This window comes from Polypterus senegalus, chromosome 5 (assembly GCF_016835505.1).
Source record: "Polypterus senegalus isolate Bchr_013 chromosome 5, ASM1683550v1, whole genome shotgun sequence".
Lineage (NCBI taxonomy): Eukaryota > Metazoa > Chordata > Cladistia > Polypteriformes > Polypteridae > Polypterus > Polypterus senegalus.
The window spans coordinates 40,801,600-40,820,408 of NC_053158.1; the positions used below are offsets into that span (position 1 = coordinate 40,801,600).

Genomic DNA, 18,809 nt, shown 5'->3' on the forward strand with positions numbered 1-18,809 from the left:
AAACAGATTTCTCAAGGTGTTAAAAGGGTTGCAAAAGAAAGGACTACCAGGAAAAGACCATCTGTCTACACAAAGTGTGATAAGCCAAATACCCTTAAAAATGAAGAAAGTGATTCTGATGTCAGCAGAGATTCTAAATGTGAAGGTGTGACCACGGAAGTGGAGATGTGCCTGACTGCCACTCAGGAGCCATCTAACTTTGACAGCTGGGAGAGGTACTGGAGTTTGCACAGCGAAAATCTTCTGTGGCAGACCTGGCTGGAAAAACATCCTGAATGTTCTGATGATCAATCTGTGTTGCCCTGGGATTCTCCTGCTAGCAAAGATGAATGGGAGCAGCATTCTAATGAGCAGTATTACTATTTCTGGGAGCAGTTTCAGTACTGGGCCTCCCAGGGTTGGACAGTGGATGATTCTTACAGCAGTTTCACACTTGAGAATGCCTTGTTAAATGAAACACAACAACCAGCTTGCACTGCAGACATTAAATCTGTGAATATAGAACATCCTGCCAGGATGTTCAGTGACTCACAAATTGAAATAAACCCAGAAATATGTGAGGTGTGCTCCACAGAGACTATAAAAATGATTAGACAAATCGGCTTAGATTCAGAAGAATCTGTGCAGTATAACTCAACAACAGATTCTCATCATAGCATGGTAGAGTCAACAAATCACAATAATGATCAACACCAAGGTAGTTCATGTCCTAAAGAGAGCCAACCCAGTGATGGAGGCACTCAAAAAAGAACTACATCTTCCAGGGATCACTCCAAAGCCGCAGGTGTGTATTCAGTGCATCTCCAACAGCATTATCTAGGAAAGCTGCCGGCAGAATTAAAACCAAAATGAGTGTAATTTGTGGTAAGCAACTAAATAAAAATAATAATAATAATAAAAAATATAACTTGATATTGAAAGTGTCATCTTTTACTGTGGCCAACCTGCTGAGTTTTACAGCAGCATTTCTCAGGGCCACTCTTGGTTAACATATTTCTGTTAAAAAATGTTTTACAGTTATTCATTAATGTACATTGTTTACATATCCCAATACAGTTTGTTCTATTATTTACCTATATGTAACTATTTTACTTTTTATTTTGGTGATGCTATTCATTCATTGTGTACAGTCCTTGTTCGAGACATGCAAGCCCATAGCATTTCTGCATGACCATTCACTTTCACACTCTTGACTGGAAACATTCCGTATGGTGGGGTGCATCAAAACACATTGTAAATACCTATGTTTAAAATCATGGAATGGCCAGAAATGAATGTATTATTAAATGAATGTTGTGAAGCACATTGTTAATTTTTAAAACACATCGACATATCCTAATTAGTGATTTGTGTGTGGACTGGTGCAGCACTCCTGGATTGATTCCTGCTATTCCCTGATCAGCTCTAGCCCATTGCCGTGATTGATAGGAATATGAATTACGTCTAAAAAAAAAAAAAGGATGAAAAGATGATCATATACAGTACACACATTAGGTCTTTTAATATCCTCCTTTTTCCTTAGTTTTAAGTAATAAAATGTTTCAAATAGTAATAGAGAAGTAATGTAGTTAGTAGGTATTCATCCTACTAAAAACCCTATATGCTTTCTGTTTACTCATCTCTTTATGTCTGTGGCTATCAGGCAATAATTCTGTGCATATGACTCTCAATAAAACTCGCTTAGCTGGTATTGAACATGCAAAGACCGCATCCTCTTCACTGTGCAGTTTTAGCAGTGTAAGACTTAGATTTGCTGTTTGTTTTGTGCATTCTTAAATATTGTAATTGAACTAGTTTAAACTGTAGACATTGAAAATTATATAAACATCAGGTAGAGTGAATTTTGTGCAGTTGTTGCTTTAGCTGCTAATCTCACTCATCAATAATATGATTTTTTCACTTTTCTGTGTTTGGTAATTAATGATTTTTGAATTTGTCCCTGAAAGATATAATTTAAGATATGCCAGATCTAATTCTAATTGAGACTCAGAGCACTTACAAATATTCAGAGCTATAATACAGTAACAGTAAAGTACACAACCTTACATCATTCACATATACATAATAAGGGTAACAAAGATACAGTATATATGCATTACATTATTAAACATTTTAAACTATCTTGGCAGCAGTCCAAGATGAGGAAAAAGCCTATATACAGTGCAAGTTTACCACTGGGCACACACCTACACTCTCACATTTGAACTAGTTTAGTCAGCAGTTAAACCAAACCTGCATATCGTTTTTTGGATATGAAAGAAAACATGCAGATGTAGAGAAAACTTGCAGATTACATACAGACAATGAACAGGCTGGGATTCAAACAGCAAAACATAAGTTAATTGATTTATTAAATATAATGAAGGCAAGTTAATTTAAAGTCCCATTAACTTAAGAACTGATGTATTGCCAGCTGACAAGAAGCTGTATTTCTTTTCATATATACATGGTGAAATCCACAGCTGTCTAAACCAAGTTAAAATAATGTTGTGTCAGTAACCATTGAATCCTAAGGTTTCCAAAGACTCTGATGTCTCATTTCATGGATAGGAGAAATAGCATAGCAAAGTACTCATAGTCCATACTGCCCTAGCAGGATACTGAGAGTAGAAGCAGAACAGAAGAGGATCAGTAATACAGTATTTATTAATGGTTGTCAAGTTATTTTTTTTGAGATAATGACTAAAGAAACTAAATTGTCCTAACCAGCCTAATCAACACCTAAAATAAGAGAATGCAGAAATAAACTACCTTGTATTCAAAGTGGTTTAAACAGTGTGACCAAAAGGGTATCCCTTACCCTCGTTTGTTATTTTTGTGATAGCTCTGGGGAATATGAAACAGTTCAGCCACTTTCAGTAGCTTGATTTATTGTTGGAATTTTGGTAGTTTGAAAAAACAGGACCGCATCCATTTAAACTTGTATATGTTAGAAGAATTGTTTTCAGATCGGTTCTAATCTTAACTGGAAACCAATGTAGTGACTTAAGAAGTTATATTGTTTAACTTCCTAATCCCATTAGTGATCATCAAAGCTACATTTTTAATTGAAACCTACAGATAGAATTGGTTGAGCAGCTGATGAATAAGGTGAATTAAAGGAGTCAATGTTCTGTTTTCTAACTAGTTCTTTTACTGGTTGATGTAAAATGAAAAGAATAGTAGTCCAGTACTGAGCCCCGAGTAACACAGTGTCTAATGACAGAACATAGTTATAAGAGTTCAGTGATCACATTTCTGTACATAATGAAACTGATTCATGAATTATAAATGGAAAGTATGAAGAAATAGTACCACAGAGTCCCAACAGTATTTTAAAGCTTGTGCAATAGAGTAGCATGGTCAGCAGGGTCAGAATATAAACAGCAGAATACATACTGTATAGCAAACTTTTTAATACGTTTTAAATGATATGAGGCTGAAGCTGCAAGACAGCTACTTTTTAAAATTCAGCTTCACATTTATTGGCATGTGGATGCAGTACAAGAAAATTCTTACTTTCATCTCTCAACAGCAGTACAGTGCCGGCAGCAGACAAACAAATAAACAATGAATGCAGCACTGAAACACTCAGGCATGACATGTATCATTATGTGTGTCTGTTGAACTGAGGATAAAATTCCTGAATCTAGTGGTTGCAAGTTTTAATGTTCCTGAATCAATTGCTATAATGGAGGAGGATAAAAATCTAATTTCAAGGATAGCTTCAATAACAGTGCTTCAAGTATGGGGTGTGTAATACAGTATGTCCTAGATAGAAGACAAAAGTGCACCAAAAATATTCTGAGCCAACTTCACTATCCTCTGAAATGGCCTGCGGTCATGAGCTGGACAGGTGCAACTCTCTGGCATATTATGTAGCCAGTGAGGATGGACCCCACTGTGCCAATGTAGTGATTGGTGCACATACTATGGGTAGAAACATCTAGTTTTCAACAGATTTAAGATGTATTGATAGCCTGTGATTTTTTTTGTCTAGATTGATTGGTAAACTTCCAGGAAATTATTTGAAAACAAAATGTTATGTTAATTATTTTACTTTCTTAAATACCAGTGTTTTTTGTGTATATGTGAAAATGTAATATTTCTGATAGTCACAAAATAATATTGCATGTTCCTATCAAATCTCATTACATTTCAACAAACAAAGACCGTATTGTGCTCTATATCAAACAGTTTATCTGTAGTGATGTTCAGGTGACTACAGATGGCTTAAGATTGATTAATTTTGCTTCAAATGTGTATAGCACTACACACAGTCTTTCTCAATAGATTCACAAAAGTTTAAATTTAATCTTTTTGCTTTTAATTATTTTCTTTTTGTTTAACACAGATTTGAATCAGAATACACCTACTGAATTTACACAAGGAAGTGTGTTCAAAGACAGTCAGGGAAAGAAAAACAGTAACAGTGATGATGATGATGATGATGACTATCCATCTGAGAGACGAGTAAAGGTTAAGCGAAGGTATGTAATAGCTTTTATACATGTGACTAAAGATGCAGTAATGGCAAAAATTGAGATTCAATGCAGTGAATGACTCTTCTTCTTTATTGTTTGCTTGCATTTATTGCAACAATTGTGGTTTTCTTGCATGATTTAAGTTGAACCTGAACCTGTTATAGAATACATTATTTTGTTAACCAATTAACCTATTTTTATACATATTAACTCTAGAAAATCAGGATTTAATCTTATAACAGTAACAAAGTGTAGAATAAAGGCTTTGACCATGAAATCCAGAAATATTCTGTGATTTTTATTTTATTTTTTTACTACTCTGTAAATTACTTTATGATGGTGTGTTGTGTATGATGGATTTATTGAATTAATTATTGATTAGCTCTTTCTGTCAAGCTACAACAATTTCCTTCTAAAAATGTAATAATTTACTTTTGTATGTTTTGGGAATGTTCTACATTCAAAATGTTTTTGGTTTAAAGCTTTGCATCTCTCTCGGGTAAAATGGCTCACAGTCTCTAACTCAGTGTTTGGATTAACACAAAATGTGATAACATTATGCATGAAAAATCTGTTTTAGAATATTTCACTATATTGTTTGTATTACAAAGACCCAATGTAATTTTAAGAAACCTAATTTTCCCACTTTAATTAAATAGAAAAATAATTTCTTAAACTGAAAAAAATCTAATTCTGTAAAGAATGGCTAAAGAATATTTTTAGATTTAGATTTTTATGCCATTCTTACATAAGTTTGCCAGGTCTCCGACAAATCTTCCTGCTATTTTAATACAGGGTGAGCCAAAACGAACTACCACATTTCTCAAGGTCATTGTGTGAGGTAGAGCCAAGTGGGTTGGGGAAGGGATCCTTTGATAGGCAATCCCTAATTGTTTTCAGTTGGCAACATGCCTTGGTCCGGTGTGCACCGTGCTTTCGCTGTCAAAGCATTCTTCAAAAACAATGAATTCATCATCACTACGCAACGTGCCTTCAGAACACACTTTAGCATTCTTCCTTACGGTGATTTCCCAAATAGGAAAACAATTCTTCAATGGGTGGCTAAATTTAGACAGAAGGGTACAACATTAAATAAAACATTTGCAGGCCATCCTTGGACTGTATGAACGCCTGAAAACATCCAAGGTGCAAGGGAACCAATTTTGCAGTGTCCTAGATGTAAAGTGTGCAAACATGCTTCTGCCTTAGGCATTTCTAACACGTCTTTGAGGAGGATTTTGTATGAGGACCTTAATTTCCATTCATACAAAATGATGGTAGTGAAGGGACTCACTGAAAGAAACTGGGAGAGCCATAGAGAGTTGTGTGCAAACATTCTGCAAACCGTTCATCAAAATGCCAAATTCATGTGCAGTGATGAGGCACATTTCCATTTGAATGATTGCATAAATAAGCAAAACTTACAATATTGGGCTGAAACCAACTCTCGTGAACTTCATCAGAGACCCATGTACAGTGAGCTTGTTGCAGTTTGTTGCACCAATGCAGAATTTGGCATTGTAAGCCCTTACTTTTTTAAGGGGTTGGAGGGGGGGGGGCGAAGGGCAATGGTCACCATCACTTCAGAACGTTACATTGAAATGCTAACTTTTTGGGGCCTCAACTGGAAGAAATGTATGTGGTCATACGGTGAAGAGATTCATGCAAGTGTTGCGGGAGATGTTTCCGGAAAAGCTGATCTCCCTGCTCGGCGATATCGGGTGGCCTTCACGTTCGTCTGATTTAACTTTGTGCGATTTCTTCTTGTGGGGTTATCTGAAGTTGAAGGTATACACACGTCAACCACAAACCTTGAAGCCCTCAAGGATGCTATTCACCACAAAATCGCTGATATTCCCCTTGAAATGGCCAAATGAGTCATGCAAGCGTTCATCAATCGTCTAGGAGAGTGTATCGCTAGTGATGGCCACCACCTTGAAGACATCATTTTTAAAACACAGTGAAAAAAGCATATTTTGTATACCCTTTCTTGTGTCATAATTAATTGTATTTTATCTTGTAGCGTTTTAGTAGAATAAATGTTTGAAATGTGGTACTTCTTTTTGGCTCACCCTGTACATATGAGGAACAACTACATACTCAGCTCATTTATTATATAGCTCTCTGAATTGGGTTGGCAGAGGGAACAGAGTGTTTATTTGGATGAGTTTGTTTCCTTAGCATTCTCTACAATAAGACTAGGAATAATCATTTATGGTATTTAAAATACAAATTGTCAAAGTGTTTAACCCTACTTCTAGGTGATTACTTGAAAGTATACATCCAAGGTTTGTAGTAGACTCCTCAGTAATTGAAGAAGAGGTTCCATATTTAAAATACATTGTTTAAATGTATACAACTTTACATTTAAATTTCTGTTGACTACATGCACATGCATTCTCATGTGAGGTGGAAGTCCTCTATCAACTTGCTGTTTTTACAAATTATGTACATAAGGGTAAATGTTTGAGATGACTTTAGCTAAATGTCATGAGTGATTTCAGCTGAAGCTTCTTTATTGTAAAATTCTCAGTCCTTTGTATAGAACAGGAAGAAATAGACCAGGATGATTGATAGACCTAGTGTATGATTTTCATATGATAGTAATTAGAAATTGCATGTTTTTCACAAAGGTCTTTCTAATCCTTAACATTATGAAACCCAAAATAAACCCAAATGTTCAACTTAAGACACTGGACAAAGTGGACACTGCTCCATTCTGTTAGACTTTCCCTGGCAAATCGGTAGGATTGCTGGTACTGCAAAAGTGCTTAAAAAACCCCCAAACTTTAAAACAGTATGGTACCAACATTTTGGGGTTTTCAGTACTGGACGTTAACATCAGCTTTCCACTCGGTTTTAGTAGACTGTGAGAAAAACTACTTAGATATGCTGGAAACAATTGTGTAGTGCACCAGGGAGGCTGGAGTAAGATGGGGTTTTATTTTGGAGTTATCCATTACTTGCTTCAGAACCATTTTGATACCAGTACTGAGGCCCGAAAGGTGGCATCGATATCGAAGTCGCAATTTTAACACTGATCCAACACTACAGTACATACGAGGCTTTCTAAGAACAGACCTTAAAAAGAAATGCAGCAAGTCACTTGCCTTACTCTTACTTGCATCCCAGATTGAACTATCCTGGAGGTGAGCCATATTACCGGTATTTGGTCAGCTTGTTTTATGAGTTTCATTTGATAACAAGACGGTTAATGAAAGATGAGCTGACATTAGTAAAAAGACAAATTTGGACAATATGGCTCTAGAACAACAATTCATTTTCACTTCATTGGAGAAATTAATGCACTTACAAGCAAACACTGGATCTGTAACTGCAGTTTATCCCTCTCTCTTTAACAGTTGGACATTAGAGTGGGGGAGAAATAACTTAATTTCAGCATATTTGAGATTTGAGTTCCTAAATGAAAAAACTCAAAGGAATAAAAGAGCCAGCCTCTTCTGTGTTCAATGTGTTTCAGTCTGGTTTTCGCCCTGGCCATAGTACTGAAACCCCTGGTCAGGGTTACTAATGACCTTCTAATGACAGCAGATACTGGTTCTCCTTCTTTACTTATCATTCTTGATCTGACAGCTGCTTTTGACACAATAGACCATAACATTCTCCTTCATTGCCTGCAATACACTATTGGACTTAATGGAAATGTTCTTAACTGGTTTACATCGTACCTGACTGGTAGAACTGAGTACATTGCCTTGGGTAGCGCAAAATCCTATACCCATAAAGTTACCTGTGGTGTCCCACAGGGCTTTGTTTTGGGCTCTATTCTCTTCAACATCTATATGCTTCGCCTTGGAACTGTCATTGGCAGACATGGTTTATCCTTCCATTGTTATGCTGATGACACTCAGCTTTACCTCAGGACTACTCCCACCTCGTCTAATGCTCCTCTGCCAACATCTACTTTGACTACCAGCTTGGAGTAGATAGAGGCATGGATGAGGCTTAACTTTCTTCAGTTGAACAGATCCAAAACGGAAGCCATCTTAGTTGGCACACCACATTATCTTCATTCTTTTGTCATTACTGTTATTACGTTCTCTGGTCAAAACATTCCTCTTTTTATATCTGTCACTAATTTGGGTGTTAAAATGGATTCTCAACTCACTTTTGACACCCATATTAAATTTCTCCTCCAGGTTGGACTATTGTAATGCGCTTTTTATCGGGATTCCTGGTAAGAGTATCCAAAGACTCCAGTATATTCAGAACTGTGCTGCCAGAATTCTGATGAGGGTACGAAAGTATAACCACATCACTCCTATTTTGAAAACCCTTCATTGGCTCCCTGTTTCACTTAGAATAGAGTATAAGGTTTCCCTCCTTATTCATCAGTGTATTTATGGGCATGCCCCCCATTATTTACAGGAACTCCTTACCCGTCATACTTCTTCACGTACCCTTCGCTCTGTACACATTAACACTTTTCAAGTTCCCAGAACTAAGCTCAGCAGCATGGGTGACGGGGCCTTTTCTTCTGTGGCGCCGAGACTGTGGAACGCCCTCCTGGATTACCTAAGTGCCCCACAGTCGATTGATGTTTTTAAAAGAGATTTAAAAACTTATCTTTTTAGAAACATATTTTATTATTGAAGTATTTTTTTGTTTGTTTTTTTTTTTTTTGTTTTATTACTTTATTTTACTCTGTAGCACTTTGAGATCGTTTATATAAACTGCAGTATTAATAAAATTATTATTATTAAATGTTTCTGTCTTGTGTCCGATCATTCCTTGTATTTATCTATAAATTGTATTATTTTCCTTGAGATGAGTGTGGTTCAGTTACCTTGATATACTGTAAGTCTAAATGCCTGGAACCCCCAATAACAGAAACAAGTTCAGTAAAACACATAATTACTCTTAAAAGAAAACTCCCAATATGTATTTTCACATTCAGGCATTCAAATGAGTAAGAAATATTTTTGCCTGTGAAAATGGGCCACAGCGATACAGGCATGTAATCTTACATGTGCTTCTAAGCTACAAGTTTAGGAGTTTTGCTTTCAACTTCAACTGTAGTGTGTGATATAGAAACTCTGACCTCACGCAGACCTTTATTCATGTTGACAGCTGATCTGATAATTACCTTACCATTATTTATCATTTTCTTACCATTTTCACTCACTTAGCAAGTTTTGCTATAATTTCGACAGTTATTTTTGAGGATACGTTATTAGAAGAATCCCAATTTTTCATTACGGTGATACCTTGATAGTAGACCTTTGCCAACCAATTAAAATATTTTACAGTCATGATTTAATAATTGCAATATACTGTATATTTAATGTAATATAATCATTTAGATTGTTGTTTGAAGTGACGCTTATTGATTTTCTCCTTTACAATCTGAATATAGCTTGGTACCATTACACTAAAGCTCAATTTGTTTCTTTCTTTCTCTCTCTTTTTCTTTCTTGTATGTAGGCCCCTTTCATAATACCACTCAGGTCATGGGTCACAGACCCACTTTTAGGTGAAAGCAGTTAGAACATAAAAGCTTGATTTCTGTCATCATATTACTTTAGTTTTAATCATGCTAGATTAAACTCTTCTTCCTCTGTATTCTGTGTTTTTTCTGACTTTTATGCCAAGTGCCTAAGTAATTCAATATTGATAACTAGTTGTGTAAATAAGTGTTGCATTGTGTAGGGAAATCCTGTCAACCAAGCTGCTGTTTAGCTTGCAAAAAATTCTTAATTAGCAGTAAGTACATTGTAACTTAGACATAGTGGAATGGCATTTCCTAACAAGAGAATTTCAATGATGTTGGTGGATTTGTTTATTTATATTGTACTATTTTGTTGATTTAAAAAAAAAAAAATCTTATTCAGCAAAGAAGCACACATTTTCTTTTTTTTGTACTGGATAACCAAGTGTGCAATAATCAAACTTATTTAATTAAGCAATAACATAAACATAATAACATAAATAACAAATGATATGAATTATCAACACATCTCAGTTCTTGCCACATAGTGAAGTTAATTCATATTTCAAAGTGAAATCAGAACCATTCAATCAGTGTTAGCACTTTCAGTGTCATTGAAGGAGAGGTTCATGGATCATCTAAAGATTATATAACAAAAGATGATATCCTGTGGTGAAGTTTGGCACTTGACTGCCTAAATAGATGAGTTACAGTTATAATACTGGCCTCAGAAGATTATAAACAAATACCATGTATGATTTAAAATGAAATATTGTTTTTAATAAGTACTGATAATGTTTCATTTTATATTTTATACTGTTCTCAGTAGTGTACCATACCATAGAAAATGCCTTTTTTATTTAAAAGTGTGTCTTAAAATGTATGGTGTCTTAATCTGAGGTCATCACTTAACCTCTTCTACACCAGATTGTAATTGTTTAACTAAATCGTGATTGAAAAGGTTTTTTTTTTTAGGATTCAGTGAACAGAATAATTAGAAACTATGCAAATGTGTTTGAGGAATTCCTACCTGTAGACAGTTCTCCAGTATATTTCATATGTATTACAAACACTGTTTGAAAGTTATTTTCTTGTTTTAAAAATATATTAAAATGTCAAAAATGTAGTATTAACATTTGTGGATTTGTTTATTGTCTTGTTTTGCAGCCATGAATTAGATGTTGAAGAGATTCCATCTGAAGCAGTAAAAGATACTTATAAAATGCTGGGCTTGAAATGCGGTGCCAGTGAAAGGTAAGCTACAAGCAAACGTATAGAATTATATTACTGTAACAATTAGCCTTACCTTTAGGCATAAGCTTCACTCAATCACTATGATTTTAGATTTGATTTTATTATAGGATCATTTCTGACTATTAATCTTTCAGTCATTCCAAATTTATGCCCAAATAGGTGTGTCTTTTCTCTCAGTGATCAAAAATACTTTACTAAAATAAGAAATGCTATTCTCATACTTGAAAACAGTATTTCTTTAGGGAAGTGAAACTATGAATGAACAAATTAACTCACACCTGCTTTCCTGTAAACAAAGCAGAGATTTTTTTTTTAAAAAAGGCAGTCCACAAACATCACAACCATGTCTGTATTTGCTCCGAGAAGCCAAAAAATCTCTTTTTTCCCCGTAAGTGAGAAGATCGTCCTCATTTTCCCATCTGACAGAAGAGGCGAATTGGCAGCTTGAGGTGCATCTTTGTACAGGGTGCTTTAGGTAACATCTGGCTTCAAAGTACACTGTCTTCAGCGGACTGAACAGTTAAGTCATGGCCTTTCTACGTCAGCATAAACATAACTAAAATAACATACCACGAACACAAAGACTTGTTCTTCTTTAGTATAAAATTTTATAATTTATATATGACTGCATGTAAAAAAGGGATGAAAACTATGCGCTAGTGAGGAAACAGAAATGCATCATAATTTCATCTGGGAGGCAGAGATGCTGTATATTTTATACCAAATATTTCTTCATCTACATTTATTTTCTGCTTAAACATAATAGTATATTTTAAAACTATAAAATATGTAATCCCTGATGCATATGTGACCTTTAAAATGAGCATCTCATTGCTAGCATCACAAAACTGTATTTTCAAATTCTCAGCTGCAGCACCAGACAGAAACACCTTGAATGGAAAAAAACAAGCTTGTTGTTTTAATGGAATTTCTCTGTGATTTCCACAGGATGTCTACTTAGACTTACACATTGTCTATTTGTGTTTTCTAGACATTATCATTCAATTTGGCAAACAATATGAACAATTATTAAGGTTATTGCTGTTTTTGTCTACTCACATTTCTTAAGGTGAATGCAGGAAGGCCCTTATAAATATTTGTGACTATGCAGTGGTAATCTTTCTCATTTACATAGAGATGCAGAAATGTAAGCCTTGAACTGAACCTTGATGCAGCCCCTTCCCTAAGTCCTCTAGTACTCTCACCCCTACCTGCTTCACTCTTACCAATAGTCAAAGAAGACCAGAAACTCATAGCTTCTAAAAGGAGATCTACTGTTACTGTGACCTGATAATCATACTGAACACACTTATTGTGGTCCTCAATATTGAAATATTGCAATTTACTATTCATACTAGCTCAGCTGAATGTGGTGAGCCACCTGCTAAAGATCATGACACAGAATACGCGCCAGTGAAACAACAGAATGGAGGCATATTCTGTGTATATTTAAATCAGTTTATTTATTACTTGACATTTAAAATGGTAACTTTGAAGTACACTGGAGGAGCCATTTGCAAAGACAGTTTGTTAATATCCCTATATTTGACAAAAAAAATTCAATTTACAAATGTATCAAGAAAACTAGTGACCGTTCATGTTCGCAATACATGTAAAGTACAGTAGTTCTAATTTAGAGTGATTTCATTTGAGTTGGAAGGGTCTCTAAACCTTCACAAGAGATTTTTTCTCTGAAAATTAGCACTTCTATCTTCACTCTCAGTGATTCACTCATTTTCTAACCCGCTATGTCCTAGCTACAGGGTCACGGGGGTCTGCTGGAGCCAATCCCAGCCAACACAGGGCACAAGGCAGGAACAATTCCCGGGCAGGGCAGCACAAACACCAAGGACAATTTAGGATCACCAGTACACCTAACCTGCATGTCTTTGGACTCTGGGAGGAAACCAGAGCACCCAGAGGAAACCCACGCAGACATGGGGAGAACATGCAAACTCCTCGCAGGGAGAACCTGGGAAGCGAACACGGGTCTCCTAACTGTGAGGCAGCAGCACTACCGTGCCACCCTACCAGCAAAACAACCCTTCAACAAACTTCAGTCAACCTATACATAGTTTTAAAAAATGTTCAGTTTGAATTTGAATACCACATTCAGATGTCCAAATACTTGAATATTGAAAACTGCATACTCTATACATATTTACATATTTTACTGTGGTTACTTTTGGCCAATCATTGCTCTGTACAATGAAATAAATATGTATTCCAGGTTTGTTTTTTTGCATTCACATACTACATTAGTTGATACTACTGTTTAATGTCTTATTGAGCCCAACATATTGTATATATGTAACGTAAAAATAAGTAAAATGATTTTCTTTCTTAGATGGCATAAAATTGAAAACTTTTAATTATATCTAATTTACTGGCATATATACATATTCAAGATTCTTAAATTAAGTCAACCATAGCTGCCCTTAGACAGTTTTTGCTGCATGTTTCGCTAAGGATCTGCATTGGTATCCCGAAGGTTGCCTGTTCGAATCTCCGTCACTGCCAAAAAGATCCTACTCTGCTGGGCCCTTGAGCAAGGCCCTTAACCTTCAATTGCTCCAGGGGCGCTGTACAATGGCTGACCCTGCACTCTGACCCCAAGGGGTATGCGAAAAACCAAGTAATTTCCTTTGGGATTAATAAAGTATAATTAATTAAAAAACATTAAATGTCTTTCTGAAAATCATTTAATTAGGTATGCAAAATTTATAGAGGATGATTAGGGTGAAAATTAACACGGACATTCAGTGTGAAGGTTGACTTTTGTAAATAGTAAATATTTAAGTAAAACCCATTTTTGAAGAATATATACTGTGGCAATGTATTTACATAGTTAATAAAAATAAAGGTATAGTTTCAATATTCTAACATGTAATTTCACAATATGTATAAATTCCCCCAACCGTGTGCCTGTATCTAAAAAAAAAAAAAATTGCTGCTAGAAAAGAATTTATGTTTATATGAATAGTCCTTTTGAGTTACAAACAATAAGTGCACAAATAATAAAATGACCAGTTCTCATCTTTTAGTTTAGCTCACTAGTGCCATTATTTAAAGTTGCATATTACTGTTTTTATGATTGCTTAATTTGTCTATCTTTTTTATAGGACTGTTGTTACGATGTCTAGCAACTAGAACAAATTCCGGTTACTTTTTTGGCAGGAAATTTTGAAAAGAATTTAGTTTTGCAGTCACGTTTCATTTTTAAATAAAAGAAATCACTAATGATTGAACAGCTTTGTGGTAAAATGGTAAGCTCTGTGAGGTGCTGCCTCACGGCTCCAAGAGGCTGGCTTTAAATCCTGGCCCAGTCAATACTTCTGAAAAGTTTGCATCCTCTGCCCTTTTCCAGGTACTTTGTTTTTTCCCACCCCCATCACAAAGACATGCGTTTTAGATTAATTAATGGCTTTAAATTAATCCGGTATGTGTGGTTAAATGTTTATCCTGGTTGCCTGTCCTGGGATGGTTCCTGCAGTGCACTCAGTGGTTCAGGGATAGGCCTTGACTCTGCATGACCAACATTTAGATTATGTAGGATTGAATGAAGGAGGGATATATGCACCAAAGTTTTTTCTTTTGTTGTTTTAGAGAGTTCTTAGCCACTATAAACTGCTTCTCTGTTGGGTTTGTCAATGAGCATAAACTCACATAGATTCAATATCAGTGCTAATTGATTGTTGACACAGCAGTATGAGTAAAGAGTACTTTATTTCATTATAACTGAGCTCCATTTCTGGTCTGTGATTGGTCATTTACCTACCACTCACTTTGTGTTTTGTGTCATGCATTAAAAAAATAAAATAAAAGTTTGTATGGAACAGTTAGAAAGCCATGCCTCATTCACATACTGTAAATGTAATGTATTTTTTTCCCAAAGAGATTTTTCACCATTGCATAATTTTTCATTCATACCATTGAGGCTGCTTCTGGACTCCCAAAAGAAGGGCACCAAAATGACATTCTTTCTTTATGCCAAAAATAAAAACAGTATTAATAACACATGGTGTTGCCCACTGTGGCCATGCCTTATAAGCACCATAGTACCCAAATCACCTATTTGTCTATAAATCCCACCACATCCTAATCCTTTTTATGTAAAATGCAAAGATTTTTTAATTTACAATATAAAAACAAAAGTTCTTCCGCTTTCTAAAATTTTATATGTATTTTTATGTATATTGTATATGTATCCCATATATATTTATAGAATTCATATGAATATGTACCCTTCTATTTTATGTGGATATTTAAAGCCTCTTTTTATTCTGTATTTTTTTTTTATTCTTTACCAAGAGACCAAATACAATTCGGAATTCCAATATATTTGTTGTGAATGGCAAATAAAAGTTTACATTTCAAAACCATATATTAAGTTAACTACAGGCCTACATGATTTTTCTAGTGATTTTATGTCACAGACTTCATTTAAAGTAATCTTAGTGAGTCATGGCACTCTTGTCCCACTCCCATGACAGCTAAATATTATATTCTGACATCCAGTTTTTGACTTGCCCTGCCAAAATCAAGCAGTCAGTGTGAACGTTTTATGTGTGCTCCACCTACAAACATGTACTTTCTAAAAAAAAAAAAGTACTATTCTCTATAAAGCAATAGCTGATAGGTCGTCAAATTTAAATGAATGTATTCTTTTTTTATTTGACTAATGTTTAAACTTTTCCTTCTGTTCAAGCAAGAAATAAACACAAAGTAAATGACTTGCGTAGTAACTTCGCTTTAAATATTGTGGTATGTTCGTAATATAACATTTCCACCCCCTTTCAATCTACAGATAATTCTGAATAGTACTTTATTAAGTGAAAATGTAGCGGCATGTTTTTCACTTTTTTGTGCATTTTATTTTTAGGTTTAAAAATATCCCTAATTTCAAAGTTGGTAAAGTTCGTTATCATAAAAAAGATGTTGAAATCAGTACAAGATTTTTGGACAAGCATCAGAAAGCTGTTCACAAAAACAACCATGTGTTTTTCAATGAGGAAGGGGAAATATCTGCACCTAGGATGCCAAAGACCATCAATAAGGTAGTATATTTGCACTATTAAATATTCCTTATTCCTAACTAAAATTGTCCCATCTCTGCGGTTTACAATGATGATGATGTTGTTGACTATTTAATCTCTAAAATCGGAGATCAGGGTCTTCTCCTGGATAATAATGACTTGCTCTTTGCAGGTTACGAAAGAAAATCCACCTTAAGTAGAGGAGTTCAAGGACCTTGTTGTCTTGCTTATAAATGAGAAGAGAGATGATCATGAGATTAAATAACAAACTGTTGCAGTAACTGTAGTTTTATGAACATTAATTCACGGTGGCAATGCCAGAACTCAGTCTGTTGATGTATCTTTCACATTACTGGTCTGCCTACATCCCCATCTTCACCAGTGGTCCTGATTTTTGTTAATGACTAAAATAAGAATATGATAATTATCGGAGGCCAAAATATGATTTCTGGACAGAGGTCATGGGCTCAGTTTATATGAAAGGTTGGAAAACTCAACAATACACTGGCTTTGTCAGCCTAACATTGTATCTTATGATACCAAGCCTTCCTGGATGATGGGCAGAGCTGGGTGGAGTTGCATGTTGCTCTGCATTCAAGTGGATAACTCGGATGTGTTGAACCTGATCCTTTGTTCATGCTGTGATGTGGTTGTAATGCAGCCTTTCTCAGTTCACAGTTAGGCTGTTTGCCGTGTCCTCTGCAATTTCACGAGAAGAGAATGACTGTTTCTGGCACAAGAGTGTAGCTGTTGAATTTCCCTTTTAGAAATAATCGTGCTTTTAAGTCTTCGTAGATGGGGTTTTAGTCACTGGCTATGGTGAGAGGAATCTATGACTGTGTACGGGAGTAGGATGGTGGGCGGCACTTTCATTGGATGAATAGATGAAAAGGCAGAACTGGTGACAGAGGCCATAGCAGCAGGTTGAAGGAGGGGGTTCTGACACAGTGATATCTGAGAGGGGGCACTACATTGAGAGAGTTACAGAAACCAGTGGAGGTGGTGGCTCTGAGTCCACAGGTGTTGATGAAACTGGCAGATCAAATGGGATGGGGCAGACTATGTCCATGGGATACCCATGAGTCCTGACAAGGACTGGGGAAAGAAACCTAAAAGAAGACCATTTCTCATTTTACCTTTCAAAGTTGGATTTTTACATATTTTTGATTTTTTTTATTGTAATTTTTAACCTGCACTTATATCATTAATTTTTGATTATTTATTGGATAGAATGCACTGCACTTTTCTTTAACTTGGAATACGATTGTTTGTTGGAATGAAAAGCCTGTGTGCTCCTTGCCCGGCTGGCACAGAGCTTGGTGTCACAGAATGGATCTTACAGCTAGTTTAAGCAGTTCAACTCCAAGGCAAGTGTCTATTTAGCTTTCAGGTCGCCAAAAAGAAGTGGATTGTTAGCCCTTCACTCCCCAAAAAGAAAGGAATGCAGCTAGCTTTGACAGAGTACGTAAACTTCCAAATACACATCCAGTGCCTGCCTTAAGCTTGTGGTATTCTTAATTTTTTTTTATTCAGTCTTTAAAAATAGCATTAAGTGATGCTACAGTATTTCAGTGACACAAAGAAAGTGTGACGGGTTGAGTTACAACTTCATACAGCTTGAGCCCTGATTAGATTTTTCTTGGATTTGAATGTGTGCACTTGCAGAGCATCACTTCTGTGCTGAATGTTGTTTCCTCCCTGTGTCCAGTTATAGAATAGAGTACTGATATTTTCATGTGTGCTGATATACTGGAATCATGTCTTGGATTGATTTCCTGATTTGTGTTCATTTATGGCACTTGCATGATTGAGGATGTGTAAATAGTAGATACAACATCCATGGGAAATCTCAGCCTATTGAAAAGTGAGTTTTGTAAAAATATTATTCTCTGATGTTATCCTAAAATGAGTCTATTAATATTCACATTTAAATTCGTGCCAGACTAAAACCAGTTTTGTACATGAACAAAAATATCTAGGGTAACAACTTTTTCTTAAAATTTAAGATTTCTCTAAATTTACTAAAATAAGAATAGTTTTTAAAATTTTAAATCTATACTACAGTGCTCTTAGTAAATAAAAGCAAAATGGGCTATAAAAATATCTGTATTATTTTATTTTGTTTTCTTGACATTTTTTTGCAGTCTTCATATAATATTTAATCTTTGTTCTTCTGTTCAAGAAAAAAAAGACAAAGTAAACGATTTAAATATCATTCATTAAAAATATTTACAAATATGTAACCTTTAAGTAAAATAATTAAAATTAAAAATATATTTTTGCAATATCAAAAGGCATTTAATATTTATCTGTCTCCCTTATATCTATACTAATAAAAGGCAAAGCCCTCACTCAGTCACTCACTGACTCACTCACTCACTGACTCATCACTAATTCTCCAACTTCCCGTGTGGGTGGAAGGCTGAAATTTGGCAGGTTCATTCCTTACAGCTTCCTTACAAAAGTTGGGCAGGTTTTATATCGAAATTCTACGCGTAATGGTCATAACTGGAAGCAGTTTTTCTCCATTTACTGTAATGGAGATGAGCTTCAACGCCGTGGGGAGTTTCGTGTGACATCATCACGCCTCCCACGTAATCACGCAGT

General features: G+C 35.4%; 1 protein-coding gene across 3 annotated transcripts in view; it reads left to right on the forward strand.

Moving 5' to 3' along the window:
• tgs1 (trimethylguanosine synthase 1) overlaps nucleotides 1–18,809 on the forward strand; it is a 57,001-nt gene that overhangs the window by 12,505 nt on the left and 25,687 nt on the right. For all 3 annotated transcript variants that reach the window (XM_039754521.1, XM_039754519.1, XM_039754520.1), the window contains exons 4-7: nucleotides 7–784; nucleotides 4,334–4,469; nucleotides 11,080–11,166; nucleotides 16,049–16,223. In XM_039754521.1, coding sequence (XP_039610455.1) covers nucleotides 7–784; nucleotides 4,334–4,469; nucleotides 11,080–11,166; nucleotides 16,049–16,223 — 1,176 coding nt within the window. The remainder of the gene's footprint in view (nucleotides 1–6; nucleotides 785–4,333; nucleotides 4,470–11,079; nucleotides 11,167–16,048; nucleotides 16,224–18,809) is intronic.